Consider the following 27,694-nt stretch of genomic DNA (forward strand, 5'->3'; position numbering starts at 1 on the left):
TTAGATCCTACAGTGCATTTATAACATTTTTTTTTTTGCTTTTGCCCTTACTTGATCCAATGCTTCTCCCAAACTAATGACTGCACTCAAATCAGATTCACGATTATCAATCGCTTTACTCAAATCCTGTTTAAAATCATTGAAACATTAAATACGTTTTACGTTATTTGTAACATTGGGTAACAAAAAAAATATAAGAATAAAAAACGTACCTGGTATTTGTTGAGCTGGTCAATTTTTTCTTCCAGTGTAGCCTTTGGTGTATAAGTTTTAAGACTCATTTCAGTGTCGCTTAACCAGTGCTGAAGGCGGTCGTTAGCGCTGTCAAACTCAATCCATTGTTGAATTTTGTCTTCAATACCACGTTTTACATCATGAACAGTGGTCGTAAACTTTTCTAGATCAGCCTTAATTAGTCCCAGTTCTCGCAACATACCTTCCTTACCACGCGGAGACAACTTAGCGCTATTGCTTTCAATTAGATCTGACAAGATCTTTATTTTATTATTTCCAGAAGGTATAGCATCAAGAAGTTCTTGTATTTTACCTAATTTGCTTTGTAGCGCAGCTTTATTGCCAGTGAAATCTGACAGAAGATGAAGTCTATCCCACAAGTTCTTCTGATAATCTTGCAATGATTTTTGTTGATCAGTACATTGCTGATAAATTTCATACGAGCTCTCATGTTTGTCTATAATAGCAGCAAGTCTAGTAGTGAGAGTGTTGTATCTATCCCATATTGATTGAATGATAGATGTAGTTTGATCACTTTCTCCTTGTGCTGATTGAATACTTGCAGCCACAGTCTTAGCTTTGTCAGTTACTGTCTCAATAACTCTTTTGTGAGAATATATTTCTTGAAGTAAGGTTTTGTTTTTCAATATTTTGCTCTTAATTTCTTGTGCGGAATTAAGGGTAGCCTTCTCTTCGTTATCAATTATTTTTTCTTTTTCATCTAACCAGGACAAAGTCTGTTGAAGAACATCTTGATAACTAGACCACTGTAATGTTTGAGATTCATATTCTCTCTGCTGTTGTAGAATGCTGTCATTAAACTTATCCCACCGTTCTCTAAGAGCTCTTATATCTGCTCGTATAGTTTCCCTTCCAGTGGCTGCTGTTTCTGGAAGAACTTTATCTCCCGCTGTAGTGAGTATAGTTATTTTATGTTCACCGTTATCTTTTTCTAACAAGAACACTTGCAATTTATTACCTTTACTTTCTATGCTGAGTTTATCTTCCTTAGCTACCATTTGAGATAATTGTTCCTCAAGAGGTTTAAGCCACGCATCGAACTCATTTTGCAATTGCAGGAATTTTTTGTGGTCTCCAACTAGTTCTGACCAATGCGTCACGATTTCCTTTGAGATTAAATGTAGTTGCTGATAGCGACTATTTACTTGTGTCACAAGTGGCTTTAGTCTTTCAACTCCGCTCAGTTGTATGAGGCTATGTGATTCATCGACGAAATTATCAATTTCCTTTTCCTTTGCATAAATAGCATTGCGAAGATCGACGTATCTTTGTAATTGTGCTTCCTTTTCTTGTAACGTAGAGCAAAGCGCTTGATCACGGCATTTTGATTCCATATCCTTCAGCCATTCTGATATAGATTCAATTGAAGTTTCGAAGTTATTCCATACTTTCAATGTTTGTTTTAATTTCTGTTCCGAGGCATCAATACCTTCAACTGCACTTCGTAACTGTTCTTGTAAGTTATCAATTTCTGCCTTGATCGCAACATTTCCGGCTTCGGATGTACTCTTACTTACGACAGAAAATACGGAACGAATTTCATCAAGCTTAGTTGAGCCAACTTTTTCTATTTCTTTTAGAGATAATGCAGATTGTAGCTTCCTTACAATTTCAGGCTTTTCTCCTGACGCATTTTCGATGTCTAATAACTTTTCTGATTGAGCATTAATCCATTCTTTATATTGTTGAATAAGACGAGATAGATCTTCATGTCTTTTAACGCATTCCTCCAAATTTTCTTGAAGGTTTTGCGATTTCGTAACAATATTTTGGAATAATTGTTTGATAGATTGCAAATAAACATTAAGGGAAGCGTCATGAGTCTGGTCAACTAACTGTTGTGCTTTATCACAAACAGATTCGACCAATTGTTGATGTGTCATAATTTCTTGATGCATTATCTTGTGATTTTGTAATTGTGCCTTCTTTTCTTCAAGAGATGCCTTCAGTTCAGTATGTTTTTGCATAGCTCGCTCGACATCCTTCAACCACTTTGTCAATTGTTCTTGTGCTAGTGAAAAGTCAGAAAATTGGAGCAGGCATTGATCCAACTTGTTAACCGTTTCTTGGAAGCTATCCCCGAAACTGTCCCATAGAGATCTAATTTTTCGTATTTTTTGGCGAATGACTTCTCTGCCATCGGGGCTTGTGTGTGCATATAGCTTTTCACCAAGACTAAGAAACTCTTCAAAGACTGGTGTTTTCTTATTTCTCGTTTCATATAGTTCTTTAGCTTTATTTTGTTTTTCTTGTAGCACTGCGTAATCTCCTACAATTTCATTTAAGTCTTGTAACTCACCAAGCATGCCTGCTAGCCAATTTTCCATGTCACTATATTCAGATTCAAATGTTCGATGTTCCGATACAAATACTTCGTACTTGGAAATTAATTCATTCACCAAATTATTTAATGAGTGGAACCTGGTAGCTAACTTAGATGTTTTATTAGTTAATTCTGATTCACTAGTCACATTTTGTGTGTCTGATAACGCTGCGAAAATTGGTTGCTTGGATTTTAATTCATCTTGTATTTCCTTCAGTCTTTGCAAGTGAGCAATTTTAGCTTCTAGCGTACTCTTCAAACTTTGGTCTCGGACTTGATTTTCTTTAACTTTAAGCCACTCTTCTAGTTCATCAAGTGTTTTCTGGCTTTCATTCCATTGTTGCAAGATATCTTTAAGTTTTTTATCTTGATCTTTGCATTGCTTTGCAAATTGATCCCACACTGTCTTTAATTGCTCGAACTCGCTAATTAAGACAGGATGACCATTTGCACTAGTAGTTTCTAAAACTTTGTGTAACTGTCCTTTTAGATTTTCTAAAGCCTTATCTAATTCTTGTGCCTTTGATGTCACCTTTTCAATAACAGCGATCTTACCATCAATGTCATCTTTTTGCGATACAACACCATAATGTATCATGCTATTTTCAGCAACAATATGGTTGATAGAGTCTCGTGTTTCCTCGAACATTTGCACGTATTTTTCATGATCGGCCACGTAATTTTCGTATGAGGCAATTCTTTTTTGTATTTCTTTAGACATATTTGTATACCTTTCAATTATTTTTCCTAAACTCTTTTCAGCTTCTTCGTCTGGCATTAACTTTATTTTTTCAGTAAGTTGGGAAAGCATTGATTGATGAAGGTCCACCTCTTGGTGTAATATCTTATAACCATGTAGCTGTGCTTTCTTATCGGGTAAAGTTGGTGATAATTTGAACTCTCCTAATTCACTCTCCTTGTCAACTATCCATTTCTGAACTTGATTAAACGTATCATCGAAGGATGATCGTTTATTGAGAGTAGTTTCAATATCTTTAATAACATTGTTCAGTGAATCAACTGAATCTTCGAAGAAGTCTCGCAATGCTCTTAAATCATTTCTTATTTTTTCACGACCTTCTGGTGTTATACCACTGAACAAAGACTCTCCAGATTCAATGGCACTGTTAAGCAACCTTTGTCCCACGTCCTTGTTTTCATTCAGTTTCTTAATTTGCTCTAAGTCCGCAACTGACGGTTTGGAATGCTTGCTCATAACTGCTAAGTCTGCTATTTTGGCATTGGCATCTTGTAACCAATTTTTAAATTCAGCGGTGGATTTATCATACTTCTCTTTATTTTTCTTTAGATCATTTAATCTCTTAAGATGGTTATCAATAAACTTCTCAACGGCTTGATACCTATTTACTAGATGGTTTATATACTGCGAAACACGGGAATCAGGATTTTGAGATAAAACATTGTCACCAATTTGAGTCAGTCTGTTGATTTCACTTTCATAGTTTCTTACCTCATTATTCAGTGATTCTATCTGGGTTATTTTATTATCTATGTCACCCAAATCACTGAGATTAGCCGCTTCTAATCGAACTTGATTTTCTTTATCTTTAAGCCATTCTGAAACACTCTCTAATAATGTTTCATACTCTTGCCAAGCTTCAATATTCTCCTTTAATCTTTTGTTTATTTCCTCATAGTTTGAATGTAATACATCCAAATTTTTCTGAGCTTTTTCTGTCTGTACAGCAGCTTCTTGAGCACTAGCTGGTTCAGCGACAACACGTAAAGTATCGCAAGCTTCTTTCAATTCTACCATTTTTTTATTACATTCTTCAATACCTACACCCACATCTGCAAGTGCGGCACATTTGACTTCCAGATTATATTTGTCACTTGTAACATCAGGCATACACCACCTGGTCTTATCATCCAATATTTTCAAGTTTCTGTTGAACACACTAAGCTTGTCAGTAAACGATTTTTGTAAGAAGGTAAGTAAAGTCGTTTCTGTTTTGTTTGCGTGTGTTATAACGCTTTCAAACCTTTTCTGGAGATTGCTGAGCTCTTTAGGTACAAGTGATTCATAAAATCCTGGATAGTTTGCATTCATCTCCGAAACATTTTGTGATAGATTGTCAATCTCTTCGCTTAAATTTTGAAGTTCCGCTTTGCATAGCTGACACTTTTTCAAGCGATCTAAGATTTTATTATTATCTCCAGACATATCGTCGCATTTTATTATGTCATCACGAACTTTACTTACTTTGTCAGACAAGCGTTTAATGCTGTCTTTAAATTTGTTCTCTTTTGTTTCAAGAGAGGAAACCGCACTTTCCAAGTTTTCAGCTAGGGATTTGAGTGCTTCGAATTCGTTATCTAAGTACTCAACAATCGAAGATACCTGTGTAACTGGTATGCTCTTATTTAAGTTTGTTATCTGTTCACATTTGGCCATAATACTATTTTTTAAACCTAAATAAATAGGCAATTCTTCTTTATATTTCATTAAATGATTCTGGCCAAATCTAATTTCTAAATTATCACAAGCATTTGCAAGATTTTGGCCAGTTTCACTAAGCCATTGAATTACTTGGTTTTTAACATCATCAATTTGTCGCCAAACAAGAAGTTGTGATTCCAAATCTTGTATTCTCTTAATTACAGCATCATTCACTTTTTCCCAGTGTGTTTGTGAATTTAGGAAAGCGTCTTCTAGTGGTGTTGTATCAAATCCTCCCAAAGTTGAGGCTTGTTTAAGTACTGACTGTTTAATAACGTCCATTTGATCTAATAGTCCTTTAGATCGTTTCAGCACCTCGTATGATTTTTTGGCCTTTTCTAAAGATTGCGCAGTTTGCACATAATCATTTGGTGCTTCTTTACACTCGTTGTAAAGTTGTTCTGCTCTGTTAATCTCCCTATCAAAGGCAACAGTAAAGTTTTTCAGTTCTTGTAATGTAGACGAAAGTAAAATATACTTATTTTTAGTATCACGGACGGAGTTCACTATTTGGTCCCAACTATTATCAGCAGCCGATAAAGCATTTTGGATCGTACCCATATTTGGTTGATCCTCTCGCATTAGGTGCAATCCTTCTTCTCGTAGCTCTTTCCTTACACTTTGTTTTTCTTTTAATTCTGCATCTAAACGATCTAATTGTTCAGTCATGGCCTGTATAGTATCGTCAGTTAAAGGAACAGGTTTTTGAGCCATCTCATTCAATGACGATTGAATACCATGCAAAACTTCAGACAATGCTTTGTGCTGTACATTGAATTTATCCCATCTGGCACCTACTTTTTGTACTAAATCTCTCTTAGAAATAACTTGATTCAATAAGGCATCTGCTTTAGTTTCAATTTCTTTAACTAGACTTGTAGGTGAAATTAGTCTTCCGGTATTTTGATCAGTAACTTTGATTCTTGAAGGACCATCTAAAAGAGCTACATTACTCTTCCATTCTGGTATTTTGGTTACAATATTTACAAGTTCTTGGCGTAAAATTTCATAGCTTTCAGGGGTCAGCTTTGGACCTTCAATTTGATACTGAATATGGTTTAATTGTTGTTTATTGTCTTCATACCAATTTAATAAATCTGACCATTTGTGTAATATACTCTTGTTTTGTTGAATGTTGCTTTCAATAATTTGGTAGTGATCTGCGATATTTGAATAGGTGTCACTCAAGTTACGAGTTTCCTCAGGATGAGATGCCAAAGTCATGTTTTTAACTTCATTGTAAATCTCAGTAAATTCAGGTGCTTTAGCAGCATGTTCCTGGAGCAATACATGCATTGATTGTAAAGTTGGCTCAACTTTATCAGAACCTATTTGATCATAGCTCTCGGTTTTTCTTCTAAAGTCAGTTATCCAGTTATCAAAGTTATGTAATTTGGTCAAGAACTCTTGTTTAACAATGATTTTATCAGATAACTCATTAATTCGCGCCCTTACTGTTTCAGCAAGGTTATTTGTTCTTTCTTTGATGTCAGATACTTTGTTCTTCAATAAATTAGCACCTTCTGGTTGGATACTGTGACAAATGTTATCGCAAGTCTGCGAAAGAGTAATGATTTTTGCTTGTTGCTGCGAAATTTCATTTCCAAAAGATTTCAATTTATTTAGTTCACGATCGAGTTTTTCAACTTGGGGTGTTTCAATATTGATGTTACGGCTGCTTAAAAGTTTTTCGCCGTTCTCTATCCATGATTCGAGTTTTTCCGATTCTCTTTCAAAGTTCTCCCAGTTTGAAACTAATTTGTCCAGTTTGCTATTCCATTGGTCAGCCATATCGTGGACAATGGCCCATCGAGAGTGAATAGCGTCCACTTCATCTGGGGCACTTGTTTTGCCGGACAACTGGTGACTGACACTTGACAAAATTTGTAAATTCATTAACTGTTTATCGCAATCGGTTAGCAGAGCTCTTGATTGCTGTTGCAATTGTTGGGCTTCAGGCAGTGTTGTAGGCTTAGGGAAACTACCCAACTTTACTTCTGCCTCTTCAATCCACGGTTTTATTTCTGCGACTCCCTTTTGATATTTCTGCCAACTGGCAAGGTCATGCTCGACAACCTTTGTCTGTTGTTCTGTTGATCGCTGTAAATCAGCCATCATCTTTTCTAACAAGGCAATTTCTCCTTTAAGCCTATTTGAATCTTGGACGCGGTGTTCAACAGCCAATTTGGTTCCTTGTTCCGCGACATTCTTAATAATGTCCATTTTTTCTGCAATAACTTTTTGCAGGGATTGTGACTTTACGACTCGTTCTTCGGGCGTTATATTTTCTGACTGGATCTGCGATACTAGCGCAGGACTCTCTTTTTTAATCCATTCACGTACACCTTCCAATTTTCGTTCAATTTTTGTCCATTCCTCATTAAACTTCTCCAGATGTACAACTTTATTTTGTACTTCATCCTGCACGCGATCTAATTTACGTTCAATTGTTTCCAAGTCTTTTTCAATGACAGGTTTTGGTTTGTTAGATGTGAGAGTTTGCAATTCAGCATAAGCTTGTTGCAACTGTGGTAATCTTTCTGTCTTGGCTTTATCTATGTCTGCATGAATAGCTTGGGTCTCTTGAAGTTCACGACCAATGCTAGTAACCCCCAATTCCAAGCCAGGGTGAGCAACATAGTTTTCAATCTTGTCAATATCTGATAACAATTCTTCCTTTTGATATTCGTAATTAGACCACACTTTTTGTGTATCACGAAGTCTGTGAAGTAGATCGGTATTAGATTCGTAAGCTACATTCCAGCCAGATTCAAGGTTTCTCACATCTTCTCTTACAAATGCTGGTGCATTCGCGTCCTTAATGAGTTCCTTGCCGCGTTGCAACATAGACATTACCGACGGTCGCTGTCTATCGAGTTTTTGCACAGCTGTCTGTTGTTCAAGTACCAATTGCTCAACTTGTTGCAATGATTGTGGTTCAGGTTCTACCATAGCTTGTTTCTTAGCATGTTCTAATATGCAAATAACTTCATGGACTTCTCTACGGTAGGTATAACATCTGGTATAAGTTTCAGTCTTAATCATGGTGATTTCAATGGTTGGTATAAGGTTCTTATATCTAGAAATGAGATTTTCTAGTTTAACTTGTTCTTCTTGGGCTTCTGTGTCCGAGCAGTGGTTGGAGAGCATGTCCAGAGTTTGAACAAGCCACTTCATGTCTTCTCGCTTGCGATCGGCTTCACGGCAGATGTTCTATAATAGTGGGTATATAGTTTAACATTTTAATATAGTATGAAAGAAAATATGTTGTGAAAAATTTAGCAAGTGAATGAATATTCATATTTACCATTAATTCCCGTAGCTATTATCCAAAGGAAGCAATGACATAACAATAACAAAATAAAATATTTGTCTTAATTAAATTTATATGATTTCACATGTATGTTTTGGAATTTCTAAAACCACTAGTTCCATACATGTATTTCTAATTATAATAAAACACAACAATAATATGTGAGAAACAATTCTCAAAATAATTCATAGTTTTTCTTTGTGTATTCTATTAAAATTAATAAACATACAGTGCTTCAAATTTTAAAATTGACCTTGCAATTCATTTTAATACTTACTATTTATTTATTACACTCTCATTGCTTTCAAAAATTACCAATAACATTTAAATTCATTTAAAAATTACAATACAAACTTCTATATTACCCCCTAAACATTCTAAACATACCTGGAATATAGTCTTTTCTCTCTCAAACGCCTCAGCGGAGTCCACTTCCCTGACGATACTATCCATGGTCTTATCCACATGGTCCATCCATCGTTCCATTTCACGGAACTTCTCTCTATAGGCGTCCCATTTTGCGGGTATCTGTTGTAACTGTTGCCTGAAGTTCTCTACACGGTGCACTGTTGATTCCCATTGTTGTTCGCACCTGGGTGACAGATATGGATATTAAAGTAGTAAGTAAAGTAATTTTAAGACTTATAACAATGTAGATTCACTTAATTTATACTTAATGTTATAATGTTGTTATAATTATACAAATTTCTCACTTTTTTCAAATATAAAATAATACTTTAAAGATTTTTAAACAAGTTAAATTAATAAAAAAGTTAGTCATTTGTAAGAATTGTCTGAAAGCAACATAAAATATAGTACACATTAATGAAATATTGACTAATTTGTTTGCTTTTAAATTCTATTACTTTTGCAAGAAAAAGGATTATTTCGTAATTTACTTAAGTATAATTGTTTATTTATGTAAGGAACTCAAAATTCTTATCAGTAAACGCAACAAATAACAAGTACTTACTAATATTTTTTTTAAATAGGTACAAAACAAATATTCACCTTCTCAATTCCTCTTCCAAGCTAGTATCGCCAGTTTGCTGTGTATAACTGGTGGATATCTTCTTCAAGTTCTGCAGACAGTGCTCCACCTGCATCACCTTGCCCTGATTGCGGAAGTACTCCTCATTCCTGATCAGTATACCATCTGCATCATCACTTTGGTTGAACGCCTGGAAGGATGGGACATTAGCACTTAAGTTTTATTGTTTGAATAGCTGGAAGAAATATATTACTACACATTTTAAGACATTGAAATGATGTGTTGATTTAATAAAATAAAGAGATGAAATTTGTTTACAAACCAGGAGTTTTTAATAATATGAAATAACATGTCTTTCTATTGTTAATTTTTAAACCAATTTGAGTTTTATGAATTCAAAACTTTAAAACAACACTATTTCAAACTACAAATCATTCAGAATCATTAGAACTTTTCTTATTAAAAACAATAAAATTCGACAAAATTGACATCAAATGCCTCCTTTCTAAGTGTTAAAATTAACTATTAAATAATTTCTGAGTATTAAAACTTATAGTAAAATTTAACTTACTTGTTCTTCATAAACAATTTCCTTTTCAATATCCTTGATGCAGTGGTGGAAGACAGTTTCATCCAGTTTGAATTCCAGCCTCATGAGGTGAGGCGGCGCTCGTTCTAGAAGGTCTTTCCATCTCTTTTGTAACTCTTCTACAGTTCGTACTATGCCTGGTCTGTCTTGTTCGTTTACCAGCTGTAAAAAAATACCGTTTACTTATTGTTAAAAGTTAGTTAATAAATTTATGTTTTGTTTTCAGTAAGAGTTTAAGATGTTGATTTTTAGGCAAACACTTTGTAAATAAGAAAACGTTTTAATAACCAGAGGAACCTTTGCTAAAATATTTTAATTCGAATATCATCTTATTTAATGTATGTTAGGCATGGACCCAATAAATATCTAGAGGACTTATCATAGCCATAGTAAACAGCGTAATTCGTTTCTCAGTTCCCAATTTAGTCGATAGATGTCACTCGCAGTATCATTTGGCATTTTTTTATAATTGAATGGTTCTTGTCTCAACTAGATGTCGCTTCTAAAAAAAATCAATGTGCCAAATAGTATCTTGACGTAAAATATAATACGCAAAAAACGTAAACTATAACGTAAAATATAAAACGTAAAATATTATAAAGGCAAGAGGCGGCTCGTGACAAAATTGTACGGGTGTTCAATTATTGAACTAAAACAAAGAAAATACAGTAGCGTAGTAAATGCATAACAAAAAAAAATGAGCACCACATTATAAATGTCTATTTAAACACTAAAAATTATAAAGTACAGGCTATTTCAAAACGAATTCAATGATTATCAATCAATAATTAGAAAATCCCCGAATTTGCTTTCGCGAGCGTATTTTTATTGTTTGTTTATAATAATATAGGAGTGGCAACTGGCAACGTCGCGCGCAATTGCTGCTGTCATGCGATGCGGCAACATCGCGGTTTCGCGCAGGACCTCCGCAGGACTGTCGCAAAATTTCTCTTTCACTCTTATTGGATTCCGTATTTATATAGGCATTTGATATTCGTATTGGAGTTTAGGTATACGATAAATTTAATTTTAAATTAAAGATATATTAATTGTTAAATGAATGAGCACAACTTTATTATAATAATTATTATTTATGAGAGTTCACTGCCCCAGCGCTCCTTAGGATGAACCGCCTATTTTTTCACGGACCACGCTGCTATGAACTGTTTTTATCTAAGAATTACTCGAACAATTAGAGCATAAATTTCAACGTAAGACGTATAAGTGTCTGTAGCTGTATTGAGTCAGTCTCGTACTTATAAACTGATGGACGCTGGTTCAAATCATCGCCGTACATCTAGATTTTTTTTTTCTTTTGCCGTATTTTTTGCTCATATAAATATGTTATACTGTTTACAAGGGAATAATTAAGAAGAAAAAAGATATAGACATTTTTTTTTTTTTATTTTTTTTTTTTTTATTTTTTTTTTAACAGAAAATAAAGAATATATATACACTACTCTGATCACTATGTCGAATGTTTGTAGTCCCGTCCGATAAGGGCCCTTCTGGCCTCCTCCACTCAAGCGACAGCTCAAGCCGAGGTTCGTGGTCCCCGTCAAGGGGGGACGCCCTTGTGCATGTCGCTACCAGGGTGAACCTTCAGTTCACCCCCGCGTCCGCGTTAAAATGTAATAGCCCTTCTGGCTAACATTGAGAAACACCTTACAAAAAAAAAATGTTTGTAGTGGGTGTCGAAACCTTATTAAAGGTACTCACTTCCTTAGATGCTCCCTATGTTCTTTAGCGTATGACTTGCAGTGCGCTGGAACCAACGATAAGAGATTTTATGCCATGTTACCTGAAAAGAAGTCTTCTTGGAAATGTCCAGCATGTCTTAGCCAGCGACCCAAACTTGATAACACCAACACAGTCAGTCGCTTACGTCCACAGAGTACTTTTTTATATATGAGAAACTTACGTCAGTGTGAAGCGTACGTGTTTGATCAAGCGGGTTACAAATTAAATTCAAATCTAATTGAAATAGTATATCTTGTTGGAAGTTTTTATTAGTGGTGCCATGGTGGTGCTTAAGTTATCAAAAACAATCTGATTTGTGGACGAATACGCGTTATACATCACGATTTATTATTAAAATTAACATCGGAAACTTTTTGCGTAAAAGTGATAAAAGTGGTTGACGGTATATTAAAAACAAAAGTTACAAATAAAATTAACATTGTCATCTATCGTGACGATTTACCAGATACAATAAGAAACATAATTTCGTTAAAAATTACAAGACACTCGTAGCTCTGTGCAAAGTGAACTGGACTTAGAACAGTTAGTAGGAAGATCGATCCTGACAGGGGTCATATTATCAGAAATATATTATTACTATATTTTTTTTTTCTTAATTACTTAAATTTTCCAATCATTATGAAGTTTGCCTGTTGCAAAGCTACAACAGAAGGCAGCGCTGGGATTTTATCTTGCCCTCATTGTAAACGAAATTATCATAATATTGCATGTTTGTTCCCAACTGACAAAAAGAAACAATTGACAAGCGAATTAAAAAAAAATGGTTTTGCCCTGAATGTTCCACTCATCAGTCAAGATCTCTGAATACTGAAAATACCCCAGTACGCTCATGCGCTCAATTGTTACAACGAAGTCCTGATAACATTACAACACGTAGAGGTGGCACATCTTTTAAATCCCCTATCGCTGTGAATAATAATGCATTATCAGCTGACTCTATTCGAGAGATTATATCCGAAGAGATGGAAAAGCTGCGGCGCTCACTAGAATCATCAATTATGAATAGGATTTCGTAAGATTTAAATTGTATAAAGCAAGAAATTATTAGTTTAAAAGACAGTATCACATTTATAAACAGCAGATATGATGATTTCAGCAAAACTATTTCAACGCTTGAAAAAATTAATAATTCTAATTCGTAATTCTGCACTAAGCCCTGTGAAGAGCATGAACGCTCTTAACTAAAAATAAAAATAATTCAAAAACACCGGAGTTTTTAAAACAACGCCCTCTAGATGTAATAATTGAAAATCGATAGTTTGCTGTTTCCATAGTTCTAAAATTGGTCACTAGTGGTGCTTTTAAAGCTGCAAATTAAATAATAAGCTCAAATCAGAGCGCCATCTAGTAATAGTCTGAAATTACGGGGTACGATCTCTAGTATGACCATTATCAGTCCTTTTAGATTATATTCGTCCATGATGTTAGGTATATTATTGTAGTAATTTACGAAATACGAAATAAAAACTTAATATTAATGTTGTTTGTCAATAATGTTTTATTTTGAAATTTAAAATGTCAAACGCTTGACAATTGACATTTTAATTTTTTTTTTTAATTTATTCATAACCATGGATTCAAGTCCTTCGTCCTTCCTTCGCTTCGCAGTCGCAATCTTAAAGTCATTTTAAATAATTTGCTTTCCTGTTGCCATATCTCAACAATCTACCTCCAATTTTGAATATATTTGCATAATAACGTTTTCTACTTGGTTTTCTATTATGTACATGTAACAATAATATTATTTTCAGTGTTTCTTTTTACCTCAACGAGCTCCCGTCCAGACCGGACCAGTTCCGACACGGCCCTTTCGTCAGCTCCGTGGAAGAACCGTTCATGTAAGTGTAAAGCTTGCTTGCTGTCCACTCTGTTGTCTGCGAGCAGAGCTTCAGCTCTTGACGCCCAGTCTTCCACCACGCGTTTCTTGTTTTCAAATTCTTCCCAAGCGCGGACTAGGCGTTGAAGTTCAGCCTCGCGTCTTGTAGCTTCCGATGACACGTGTGCGAACCTAAAGTAGTATTCGTAGTATTAGTAGTTATTATTGTATAAGTAGTATTATATGTACGTATTTCCATTTAAATATATTTATAATATTAATAATCTTGTTCTAATAAATTGTTTCAATGCTGAAGATCACATTTCTTAATTATATTTTTTTCCACTTCCCATTTTTTATTTACATAGTAGCGTTATTTAGTTTCAAATTACTAATCATCGCTTATAAATTTGTAAAAAAAAACGAATGCAACTACTCAAATAAGCATATAATGTTAAGAAAATTACCTTTCATTGAGATCCCGCATAAGCGTTAGTTGATCTGAGACATCGGCACTCTTGTCAGTGTCCGCAGCTTTGACGATGTTTTGGAAGACTTTGTTTTTGCTTTCCAACATTGATCGGTAGTATGTGGTTCTTGAGAAGAATGTACGGTGAATCTCATACGTTTCTTCTATTACTTCACTGTAAAAGGAAAAACATTTTTAACCGACTTCAAAAAAAGGATGAGGTTATCAATTCGGCCGGTATGTTTTTTTTTATGTATGTACACCGATTACTCCGAGGTTTCTGAACCGATTTACGTGATTCTTTTTTTGTTCGATGCGGGATGGTGTCGAATTAGTCCCATAAAAATTTTATTCGGATAGGCCCAGTAGTTTTTATTTTATGGGCATTTTTGCAAGTGCAAGTTTGAAGTCGGTTGTTTTTAACGCAGTTATCACTTGTAATTGCCTTGCTTCATAATAGTTTTTGCAACAAATAGTAATACAATTTTTTTAATTATTTTATTTCGTAATGGTAAAACATTAAATGAACAGAGGTTCATGATAGAGGTCCTGTTTGACATAGCTATTATACAAACTTACCGTCTAGTTTCTGTGGTTGTACGCAAAGCCTCTTCAGCTTTGTCCAACCACTGTCCAATTTCCTTTTGTCCCGTTTCAAGAGATTCATGTTGCACCAGCAATTGCCTATATTGATGTAATTTAACTGGTACTGTAGCTCGAACTCTGACTAACGCTTCTTTCTGCTGCTTAAGTTTAGACATGTTGGATTCCACTTCATCACGTGGAAGTTCAGCAATTGCATTTTGGAACGTCCTGTAAAAATAAATAAAGAACACGGAATTTAAATGAGGACATTTAAAAATAGAACCTGGCAATATTATCCATAGATAAACAAACTTGCCATTGATCTACGAAAAATGGGCCAATGTGCCGAAGATTTAGGTTACAAACACACAGGTAAATTTTTTATTCAAATATGACGAATAAAACATTTATAAGAAACATGGTGGTTGGTGAAACTGTAGTTGTTAATTTTTATACCTACGAAAACTAGGTAAGTGTTATTCATTTTTAATTAATTAAATTGTAACTGGTAAGACCATTTACCTGCTGATGGATTTGAACAATTCCTCGTGTTGTTCAATTTCAGAGTTCAACTGTAATAATTGATCGATGTATGCTTGAATACTTGTAGTATTTGCTCGGGGTTGGCGGGAAAGCAAATTGTCTGCTGCTGTTAACCATGAGTCCAAGGTTTGGATTCCATTTGCAAGCTCACGGCGGTGACGGAGAGCATCTCCACCACGGACATAGCTAAAAAAATATATAATTAATTTGAATTTATAATTGCATATTTATATACATATTACCTACACTGTAGTTATGCATTTTTGTTTGTGTACATAATTTCTACTAATTAACATTAAATAGGTTAAACAGAAAACTCACCGTTCTGCTTCCTCCCATATACGCTCCCATCTTTCAGTAATTTCAACATATTTTCTCTTGATTTCTGAACTGTGTTCTTCTGTACAAGTAGCTACTAGGAAACCGGCAGCATCTCCTAATAGCTGATGTTTCTCTTTCCACACAGTTAAGTCTTGGAAGAATTCTAGTCTCTCGTCTTCTGAAACTCGCAGCATGTGCTGCGCTTTGTCCAACCATGTAGTGAATTGGTCTGATATCGATGTCCATCTTTCCCAATGGGCAATCACTTCTTCAAGCACACTTCGAGCGCACCTCACATCAGATGCCACTCGTCTCCACGTCTCAGACACATCACGTAAGAACGCATCAATCTCTCTCGCTTCAGTCCTATCAACTTCACACACTCTCTTATACTCTTCTGCTACTTGCTTTATATCAACGTAAGCTCTATCGAATTCTTGGAATATCTTATTCTTAATGACGAAATTATCATAATCTTCTAATAAGGCACGTACGTGATCGATGCGACCGTATTTACCGGTCCATGCGGCTAATTTAGCCTTCGTTAATTCCGTGAAAGCCACGATACAGCATTTGTGTTCGAGATACTTCAATCTCGCTTTTCTTTGGGGAGCATTAAGACTGACGGTCTGTAAGCGCTCCTTCATGTTTTGCAGTCTTTCTGGGGGGATTTGGGATGCATCCGGCGACCTCAATGCGGCTTCGAAACGTTCAATGACGTCTGGTAGATCAGCGAAGAATCTTGTATGTTCTTCGAGTTTTTCGCTGATGATTGCAGCGGTTCTTTCGTCTAGGGCAGTCGGTATTTCGTCGAAATACAAAAGATACTCGGCACGGGCAAGCCATTCACCAACGACACGGAAGTCTCCAGGTAGTTCTGAATCAAGTAGCCAGAGCCACTTTCTGTGAAGTCTTTCAAGTTCTATCCAGAGTGATACGAGCTCTCTCCAGGAACTTGGGGCGATGGCGACGAGACTCTGTGTGTACATGAGTTTCTCTAGTTTCCTGTACAATGGTTCACGGGCCAGTCTTTCTGTCTCGGCCAGGAGATAGTCATGGTAGTTTCTGGATAGTGTTCTGGAATCGTATTGTCGTTGGATAGTGGTAACACGCTCAGACAGCCACGCTCTGAGCAATTCATATTCTTCTTGTACCGCTGCTACGGCGTCGGGACCAGTTGTCTAAAAATAACAGGTAAGTTAACTAATTAAACGATGTGAAATTTAACAGTCATTTCATTAAAAAAACAGATGCTGAATAGAAATATTTTTCTCTAACTTAACTAATTTATAACGACTACGTCAATATCCTATCCGAATTTATATCGACCCCGTATATTTCTAATTAATAGTTACCTAATAATAATGTCAGCAGTCAGCACCTACACATATATATAGCAGGACGCAATTAAATTCATTGCTTGATTTAAATAGAGTCATAAATATCTCTATAAAATTATGTACATTGATTCATGTGAACCAATAAACTAGGTTTGATAGATATTATACGCTTATGTAATAATTTTAATTATTCAGATTCATATCATGAATGTTTTATTCAGATTTTATGAAGACATCATTGTAAAGCAATGATAAGCCTATTATTATCAATTATGAAAAGATTACCTGTGCATAAATATTTTATCTAAAATAACTTGTTACTATAAGTAAAACGCGTAATATAAAAAAATGTTACCGTTCCTTCTAAAATACTTCTTTCTATCCAGAATATTACGAAGAAGATTTTTATTGTATTCTGGTCTTCTCTGTTCTACATAATATTATATATAATATTTTAAGTTTAGAAGCAATTTACCTTAGGCTCCGGGTATTTATGCAGGAACTGCGCGACGTACGTCATTATGGACCTCTCATCTGGCTTATCAACGTCCACGTCTTCAGCATCCAACAACCTAGCAATACCCAGTTCCGTTTCAGCTACATCGAACGCGTGTTCCAACCGTTGTCTGTTTGTCTTTCTCCTCATTTCGGCGAGGTTTATGAGGTTCGCCTTGATCGCGTCTATGATGGCCAGGAAGGCGATACCGTCGCGCCAGGACGGACCGAAATCTGTTACTTGGATGTTTGAGTCCCTGTGGAAATTGGAATGGTTATAAATTTATTTATTCATATGGTGTGGTAAGTATTTTGTCACCACATATGTGGTATCTTGTACAAAACGCATTACCTACTTTAACTATTAAATTTATTTCTGTGAATCGGGAATCCCCCTGAATGGAAGGTGCTTTTATAGCCTCTACGGTTAATCCCCGGTTAAAAGAATCCTATCCGTTTATTAAAATCTGTCAGCAAATCGATTCGGGAAATTTTTAGTGACAGGTAAAGGTCGATAATTAGGTACTTAATAATATTAGTATAGTCACAGAGGTAAGCTATGATAAAAAATTACATTACAGGATCCTTTATTTAATATGTTTTTAATGATATCTGTGGAAATTCAATTCTTCCTATAATTAAACAATCGCAGTAATTAGGCGTAACTATAAAAAGAAAATAATACGTAATACACCTCTATTTATAGCGTATATAGTATCAAATAATTAAGCAGCCTATGAACTATTCATTAATCAACGTATTGATTGACACATAAATGGATGTGATATGACTCACAAGGATTTCACTTCGGCTTCAGACAGATTAGTAAATTAACCTTGGACAGGCAGCGAAATGAATTATACCTAAAGATATATTCCCGCTTTCTATATTATGAAAAATACTTATATCTATAAAACTATAGATATAAACTATGATACAACTATAGATATTCGATTCCAAACAAACGCTTTGAGTAGGTAACCTATTTTTTTGTCCAATTATATAAATTTGGAAGTTTTATTTAGATTTTGATATCATTTTGGCCTTAATTTTGGCATAGCAATAGAAACGATTATAATTATTTAACTATGCACTTCACGTATTTTTGATGCGAGTGACATGCGATTAATTTTAAGCATCTATTGTTTTCTTGTAGCCAAAGCACAGAATACATAATAGTAGCTAAACGCTACAGAACGGACACTCTCCGCCTATCGCCAAAATTAAACACTTACCTCACCCCGCACGATCAGACATGTTAAGGTCTCAGCACACATATGGGATCGGAAAGGGATCGTAACCGTAATGCCTTTCGCCTCGCTGTCAACCAGGCGTCAACCTACCGTATGCACGTGACGAAAGCGTATCAGCAGCGCCTGTACGTCAACTCGGCTACGGCTAGGCGACACCGGCGTTACGCCTAAAAACGGTAAGTACGGCAAGTCGAAGCAGGCAGACACGTAAGCGCGTGGACGGAGAGACGTAAGCGCGGGGACGATGAGCCGTTAGCGCTGGAATTGCAAGTTCGGAGCCTGTTCCGAGGAGAGGCGATTACGTTACTATTCCGATTAGTGTGCGTTGCAGTAGGGAGTTTGATACAAACCATTCTGAACGGCTCGAGGCGATACGGTTACGATCCCTTTCCGATCCGATATGTGTGCTGAGACCCTTATGGTACCCATTTCCCCGCAAGGACGATACCAACGACGTCTTTAGACGAAACGCAACGAAGATTGACAACATTAATCAAATTGACTTAAAGCAATTTTATTATTTTGGATTTGTGATTATCGTTTTTCGTAGAAAATGGTTAGATATAGTGCTGTTTACGGATGTATTTCATCAGAAAAACGCGAATTTTTTTTTACGCTAGTCACAAATGTGCCAACCATAAAGAGTTTACACACACATTTGCAGTCTCTACAGTGTGACTGTCAAAACTATAATTTTGTATGGAGTGTCCGGGGTGTGGCCAAAGTAACTTACTAGTTACTTGGGAAACAATTAGGTGAATGTAAAACATAGATCGCTCGGTTCTGAGCCTACAGCTCGATACGTCTGTTAAGCTAGAAAGGTCAAGTCAGCAGAATCACTTGTATTATATTTCAAAATTTAGTGCTCATTTAGTGCTAATTTAGTGCTGGTAACAGATATTTGGTGCTGTGATAGGAGAACTAAAAATGAGAACACTGCTAACTTTTCATTAAGCTAGCAGTGTACCATTTGTGACCGCGCTATGATACAGTTGGAGCGAGGGGCACATCTGCTAATAATTTAGTGCTCAATTAGTGCTGCCTGTACAAGCAAACAGATTTTTTTAAAAATTTTTTTTTTTTCAGTTTTTAAGAGTCAGTTTAGAATCGGTAGTGGTGAAATTGATTAGAGTTACTAATTAGTGCTCAATTAATGCTACCGGTAAACCCAGAAAAATGACAAAAAAATCATTTTTCAACTGCGCGCTAAGAAAATCGAAGATTTTCAAAAATCGAAAAGCAAACAGATTTATCAAAAAAAAAAAATTATGAAAATATGTTTGCTCCCCTCGCTCCAACTGTATCATAGCGCGGTCACAAATGGTACACTGCTAGCTTAATGAAAAGTTAGCAGTGTTCTCATTTTTAGTTCTCCTATCACAGCACCAAATATCTGTTACCAGCACTAAATTAGCACTAAATGAGCACTAAATTTTGAAATATAATACAAGTGATTCTGCTGATTTGACCTTATTTTTGAAAATCTTCGATTTTCTTAGCGAGCAGTTGAAAAATGTTTTTTTTTTTGTAATTTTTCTGGGTTTACCGGTAGCATTAATTGAGCACTAATTAGTAACTATATTCAATTTCATCACTACCGATTCTAAAGTGATCTTTCAGCTCTATGATTGCTCATATCGTTATATCCGCAGTTATGTATACTTAAAAACTGAAAAAAAAAATTCTTTTTTTGAAAAATCTGTTTGCTTGTACAGGCAGCACTAATTGAGCACTAAATTATTAGCAGATGTGCCCCTCGCTCTAACTGTATCATAGCGCGGTTACGAATGGTACACTGCTAGCTTAATGAAAAGTTAGCAGTGTTCTCATTTTTAATAACTGATAATTTTTTTTTTTTTGAAATATCTGTTTGCTTGTACAGGCAGCACTAATTGAGCACTAAATTATTAGCAGATGTGCCCCTCGCTCCAACTGTATCATAGCGTGGTCACGAATGGTACACTGCTAGCTTAATGAAAAGTTAGCAGTGTTCTCATTTTTAGTCCTCCTATCACAGCACCAAATATCTGTTATCAGCACTAAATTAGCACTAAATGAGCACTAAATTTTGAGATATAATACGAGTGATTCTGCTGACTTGACCTTTCTAGCTTTACAGACGTCAGCTCGATATAAAATATTTCTAAATTTAAACTGTTCCAGCGACTACTTTATATTACTTTTTCATGACGATAATTGTTTGACTAACTTAACTCTTAGATATTTAACAAAAGGAAATAATTCAAGTAAAAATTATACCTACTCTTGTCCTAGAAGTTGACACTAAAAAATAGCAATTTACAATCATACACGCAAAGTCATTTTAAAATCGTTTCACGTCACCCATTGTCTCCCGACAGAACCACGTCAGGTGGAACATATGGGCATTCCTGAGAATCTCAGAATGTCGCACAATAACACCTTAATATCGATCGATTTGATTAAACAGTTTATTATTTTCTATAGTAGGTAGATAACTTATTTTTCTCTAGCGAAAAAGCAAGTTTGGAAATGTCGTAATATTTGGAGAAATGCTATAATATGCTGATCGGAATAGTACCGGCATTAGTAGTACTTTTAAGTTTTAATTATAATTATTCAGTAAGCTCACTTAACTAAGTCTTATATAACTTTTTAGGTTTTGCATGGGTTTGCAATGGAGCTCAAAAAATAGGCTTTACACCAGCCGTTTTATAGACCTACTTTTAACATCACTGACCACCGTTATGGAGATTACTTCTCTAAACAAAACTAAACACTTACTTCGGCAGCGCATTAGCCACCCACTGCAGCAGGGTCTTCTTAGCGCCCTGCTTCCACCGATCTTCAGCTCTATGGGTCGGAGTGGCCGCACCAGACTCCTGCGACATGACGGACGCACACCTTGACCCGCCGAGATATTCGAGCGCGCGACTGTTCTCTTCAATCTGGTGTACCAATATAGAGAATTAATTTAACCTTTTCATAAGCAGTAGGACTTTTACGAAGCTTTTTTTGCATAGATTTTTATGATTAAATATTTAAATTGCCATTTTTTTGCTAAAGTTGTGTTTACTACAGAATTCTGGTAAGTACTTAAATCAATCCTTCGTGCAGTAATGTGATCTCCAAATGATTGCAAATTAAAATCGACCTTTTGTACATCGTAAAAAGTTTTTTTTTGTATTTTATTGTAAGTTTTTCTAACTATATTATAGTGCTATTTCTAAAACCACTGATAAAACACTGTGTGACGTACGTGTTTATCATGGATCATTATTTACTCATAATATTTTAAAATCACTCAAAATTAAAATCGCAAACCAAAATGCAAGCCAAATTAAATAAACGCGTAATTAAACTCTCAGTAAGTACAGTAAGTAAAGTAAAAAATATAATTAATAAAAAAAATATGACGCTAATTTGTTGGATTTTATATGAAAAAAGAAAGCTATAGATAGAAAAAGATAATTGAAGAAAGTGCCACGTAAAAAAGCACTAAAGATTAACGTGCAAATTCGTCCTATGCTTGCTTAACCCACCTGAAGTCCTCTGTCCTGTGGGTCCAATTTATTGAACGAAGCTTGCGCAAACAAATTGTATTCAAGCCAATTAAAATGAGAATAGACCAATTTATGGTTAAAATTATTAAGGAAATTTTGAAAAGCAGAGATTGTTTAAGCTGTAGTTTAGAGGGAAATGATAGAAATATTGTCCAAAGCATTAAGTTTTAATCCTGTTCAAATCCATGTTCAAAGCATTATGATTGTATAGAGTTAGAAAATGGAAAATCTAAACGTATTCTCACTTAATATGGCTCGCTTTAGTGCTGTATCACACTGTGTTCTATCTCTTTTATATTTACTTTCTAGAATTACAAAGAGGGTCGTGTTTATATTAGTGCATATGTAATTTCTGTATATTTGACAAATGCGAAATTCATTTTGCTAAACGTGAGAGTAGCACTTCTTATACTCCCAAAAATTCCCACTCCCAATTAGTGTGATAAAAAACTGTTTAATGCTAATTAGTTATTGCTAATTCTATTACTACTTCCTATGAGTTTTTATTTCTACTGAAAATTTAAAAATATGTTTATGACTGAAACAATGGCGTAACAATGATGACTTAAATAAAGGTACCTATTGTAGATTTATGAATGAATGACGTCTTAAATGTTGTGATTATCGACTATTGTTTCTATAAGTAATTGTTAACGTATTACACGGTAAAGTACTTTTCAACTGACTACCTACAGATGTTACTCAAATGTATTTCGACACCAGATAAAATTGCAAAAAATGATAACATATAAGTACTTACTCTTCTTTAATAATAACATTAGGTCTATAGGTGAAATTCTACCTATTAACCACATAAAAAAATGTATACTTAATGATGACGTTAAAAATTGCTACGCCACTGTCCCCACAACCATCTACCAATTACCATACCTGGAAGTACAATATAATAGTCCAGATGAGACCAAGGACGACAGCCGGTCTCCCGTCCACCAGGTCTGCTGCGTTGATGTTGACCAGTTTGATCCGCTTGCCCGCGAGGAAGCGGAGTGCTGTGTTTGCGTTGGATAGGAAGTGCGGCCTGCGGAGGACTCGGCCACGCTCCATGGGCTTTGGAAATATAATGTAATTGAATAATTTATTATACAGGGTAAGCAATATGGGTAAATTGTCAAATCGTCAAACGAACATACAGGATCCAGCTTTTCTTATACTGCGATGTAACATCTTAAGTTTTGTAAGAAATCTTTCGACTCTCAGTGGTGTAAAAGTTCATTGATACATAAAGCACAGCTGGAAAAAGTGAAATGCAGATGACTTCCTGTTTATGAGTTATTTTGCTAGCGTCATAGATGACAAATCCCTGTGGAATGTTGTGGATCCGGTCAATCCATGGCTTGTAATAATATTCATAGTTTTTATCTAGCAAGTTTCATCTAAATTAAACCAGACAACCAAAATAAACCACCACCACAATAAAATAACAACCTTTCACAAAAACCTTACATTTCATAAGATCTCGTAATATCTCACATGTCTATAGAAGTGTTAGAGTAAACCTTAAATGACCGTGATATTTGTAATTATAATTTATTCATTAACTACAATAAAGATAAGAATTTCGACCAAGATACATAAGAGCAACCTCTAATCAAATAAAACACATAAAAACGTTATAAATCAAATAGGATGCGAAGTCTTAAAACATAATAGTCTGGTTTTAGAGCTAAAAGGCCTTGGTTTTAGTGGAATCCAATAACAAGTTCCGATCTGATTATTAGCGATCAGCTTACGTGTAATATTAGAAAAGAAATATAAGCACATAATGAGATGTGGGTTTATTTTATTTAAGTGTGGATACTGGACACATTGCAGGGCAGCCTCACAATGTAAACAGCTTAGGAGGTTCACGTGTTTTCTTAGATAATTGTACCTACTACTTCGCTATTTAAAATTGTAGAAATACTATCCTCAAGCTAAGGTTTCGTTTAAGAACTAAATTATTTACATAGGTCATGGTATTATATGCATATCAAAATTTCATAATTCGTTAAGACACAAGAAACATTTTTGTTTAGGTCAGAATTTTTCATACAAATAGGTTCAGCTACCTCGGATTTAAAATATTGTACCAGACAGAAAGAGAAAGATCTTTCGCCAAAATAGTTAATATAATTCGAATGAAATTTTACCTTTAATTATTTAATTAACATGTAATACATACCAGCTTCTCTCCTGATAGAACTTCAAGTAAGGCCAATAACTTAGTTCCATCTCGTAAGTCGTAGATTAGGTCGTCAATTCGCATAGGAGGTATTCTCTGTAAAAAATAATATTTTAGTACAAATACGGACATTATTAAATTGGTTTTCATTTCGAAGTCCATTTAAAAAGGAATAGAATTTAAAATTCCTTACAACAAACAAATTAAGGAAGAATAGTATTAGAAGTTCTGCTCACACAAAATCATATATTCTATCAATTTAAATAACTGCAAGTTATTCTTGGTAATTTGATTGACAATAATTTAATTACAGGATATTACTGAAACAGTAATAAGGAAAGCCTTCCTTTGGTCAGATGAGGCATCTAAGAAATATAGGTAGATCTTTTAATAAATAAAAATTTAGGTAATCAATGCGTGGTGGTCTAAGCTTGTCTAAAGGTTGTGAAATTTATTGTGTAGATTCAGGTTCTCTAATAGGTATTACAGGACAAACGAAATGTATAATGTTTATCGGCTCACCTTCGATAAGTGTGAATTGATCCAATTAACAAACGTCTTCTTTTGTACTCTTTCCTGTTCATCTGTAACAAGAAAAAATCACATTCATCATTGTATTCAAAAATACCTATCATTATTTTTAATACCTATTGCATCTTTTGCATCGAATTTTATAAACTTCGAGGTCATAATTCCACAGAACATTTAACGAAGATACGTTTAGATAAGTATCTAGTACTTAAAGTATAAGTATGTAGGTAACATAATTTATTATGATATACTTTAACAATAACCTAATTGTAATTTTCGAACTAAGAACTGTAACAAGACTGACAATGAACGCTATTTTAACTACACCTATTACTCAGACATTCAAAAATTCACAAGTTATCTCTACAACCATTGTAATATCTAGTCATACCTAAATTGGTTCATAAATCTCTAAAATCAACCTCCAACGTCTCTATCAAATATATAACATTAAATTGAGCGTGAAATCCACCTGTAAGATAATGCAATAAACAACAGAATTGTTTGCCAATAGGATGACGCCAGTTACTGCATTTATCAAGCTTCTGTTCCATTTGTACACTTAAAACTAAACCATGTTTGTTTATCACAGAAGACATGACACGCTACAACTAGGAATGAACATTATTCGATTTAAAAAAAAAACCAGGAACCTGACCTAACTTAACTAACTTTCAATTTACTCGTGTTTAAATGCTTTGAGACTTGTTTATTTTATCTGTGTCGAAAAGCTCTGATACAAAAATATTATTTACAATCTGACCCCAAAACCCCCAAACAAAAAATTAGCATCTATATCAACAATAATTGCCAACGAAAATCTATAAAAAGCTTCAGTTACGCAATCTCAGGATGTCCCACTTGAACCAAATATCTGTATTATTCTAACAACTCCCTTCTAAAAGTAAACACGCCCACGCGCTATTTAGCATTGATCTTGAAATTACGTTATCGTTATTTTCCGATATCCACTCACGTCCAAATTTATTTAGCCCTTGATTTTGTGATTCACGTGAGTATAAGCCAAGTTCAGTGCACCAATTGTGTTTCATTCAACTGCCAAATGTCAGGAATAAGTGCGAGTCGATTTGGTGCTATAAGCTCTATTTTGAGTTCATGAGTTCATAGACTTCGCTGTTTATAGTCATTGCAGTTGATTTGTTATGCAACGATTGTTGTTGCATAATATAATGTATCAATTTTGTCAAATTTACGCTGTCCATAAGATTTAATTTGTTATAACTGTTTAATCATCCTCAAAGATAAATTAGTACTGCTTAGGCTAAAAATGCTGCTATTAAAAACAGCATTATTAGTCTTTCGTAAAAGACGTCCTAAGTAGGTATATGCGTTATATTAGAATTTATCGTCCAGAAACTTATCCATCCTTAAATTAAACACGACATTATTTCCAAAATAATAACACAACGTACATAAAACGCACATTTCCACGAAAGACATCACCACGCAAGAAACTAGGATACCTAGAGTATATGGTTCGGGTTTATGGGGAGCAGAAGGACAGAACAAAAAAGCATAACGTAAAAATTACCAAGTACCTATCAAACAAATGCTCGTATTATTTCCATTTCACATGCTCCAGGAAGATAAATATTGGCTCTATTTGAAACAAATCCCATTATTTACTGGATATTTTATTAGCAATAATCAAGAATGGTATCATTAAACGTGGCGTGTCTGGGAGCACGCAGGTGGTACGAGCTGGTACGACCGATATGCAGCCTGGAGGCTTTCCTTTACTTGTCCCTTCCTCGTAAATAGCCTTAAGGTCGATTATGGTAATCTAATAATTATAATTTAAAAAAAATTTTATCAATTCCTTGGAAGAGGGTTGTTTCATCTGGGAGCTGGGAAAATTTAAAACCGTGTGTTGAGACTTACTGAAATAGCAAAATCTGAGCAAATAAGTATTCCAACTTAATATAAAATGTGTAAGCATCATAAAAATTTAGGCTCCATAACAAACCTATTAAAATTAAATAAAACAAAAAAGTAACAAATGAAATCACAGCCACGTCAGCAATAGCTTTCCTTACTGTTTTCAAATGCATAAATACTTTCCTTCATACACTGTATGATAATAAATACTTTAGTACTAATTTCCAAATATAAACATCGTAGACACAACAAACTTTGGCTTTCCAAAAATATCCTTGATGGTACGATTGCGTGCGACCAAAATGTGGAGTAAAATAGTTCTGTGGAAGTACCTAACTATGTTAGCAAAATTACATTTTCATTTCCCTAAATATTGTTTCTTATGGGCTACGTTTGTATTCCATCTTGTATTTTCAGACTTATGAGAGGGTAAAGGTAATCAAATAATATGTACAGATAGAAAAAAAATAAGCAAAGATATAGAGATAGATTAAATTTGAGAATGTTAATTGAGCAGTCAGACTAATTCGCAACACAAATTGCAAAAAAATGCAAATTACTTAGTTGTCAAATAATGATTTTTTGTCTGCAAAACGTCTGAAAATCGAATAAACAATGCAATTTATCCGTTACTTGTGTCAATTTGAACGAAATCTATGCATTTAATTCATTAAAATATGCGTAAAATTAATTCGCAGTCAAGCCATGCAAGGTATGACGTATTAGCGCCGGCGACAAGCCAATGCCACTCGCTTGCCGGCCAACAGGATAAAAATAGGTTATGTTTTGTCACAGTTTCGTGTGTAATAAACATGTGTTATTGTGTCAATGTTATTAAATACTAGCTTTCCACCCGCGGCATCACCCGCGCAGTCAAAGAAAAACCGGCATAGTTCCCGCTCCCGTGGGATTTCCGGAATAAAACCTATGTCCCGTGGTAAAAAGTAGCCTAATCTGTCCTTTCTCGGGTAATGTCCTTTCTCGGTTAATGTCCTTTCTCGGGTATCAAAATATCTCTATACCAA

General features: G+C 34.9%; 1 protein-coding gene across 1 annotated transcript in view; it reads right to left on the reverse strand.

Annotated features, from left to right (window-relative positions):
- Positions 1–27,694, reverse strand: part of LOC123693675 (nesprin-1-like) — a 143,640-nt gene that overhangs the window by 81,318 nt on the left and 34,628 nt on the right. The window contains exons 2-16 of the mRNA XM_045638869.1: positions 24,762–24,823; positions 24,240–24,335; positions 22,949–23,125; positions 21,279–21,442; positions 17,243–17,519; positions 15,428–16,608; positions 15,086–15,292; positions 14,558–14,791; positions 13,977–14,153; positions 13,458–13,701; positions 9,915–10,094; positions 9,364–9,533; positions 8,740–8,944; positions 213–8,252; positions 52–126 (exon numbers count right to left, since the gene is read on the reverse strand). Coding sequence (XP_045494825.1) covers positions 52–126; positions 213–8,252; positions 8,740–8,944; positions 9,364–9,533; positions 9,915–10,094; positions 13,458–13,701; positions 13,977–14,153; positions 14,558–14,791; positions 15,086–15,292; positions 15,428–16,608; positions 17,243–17,519; positions 21,279–21,442; positions 22,949–23,125; positions 24,240–24,335; positions 24,762–24,823 — 11,489 coding nt within the window. The remainder of the gene's footprint in view (positions 1–51; positions 127–212; positions 8,253–8,739; positions 8,945–9,363; positions 9,534–9,914; positions 10,095–13,457; positions 13,702–13,976; positions 14,154–14,557; positions 14,792–15,085; positions 15,293–15,427; positions 16,609–17,242; positions 17,520–21,278; positions 21,443–22,948; positions 23,126–24,239; positions 24,336–24,761; positions 24,824–27,694) is intronic.

This window comes from Colias croceus, chromosome 8 (assembly GCF_905220415.1).
Source record: "Colias croceus chromosome 8, ilColCroc2.1".
Classification (NCBI taxonomy): domain Eukaryota; kingdom Metazoa; phylum Arthropoda; class Insecta; order Lepidoptera; family Pieridae; genus Colias; species Colias croceus.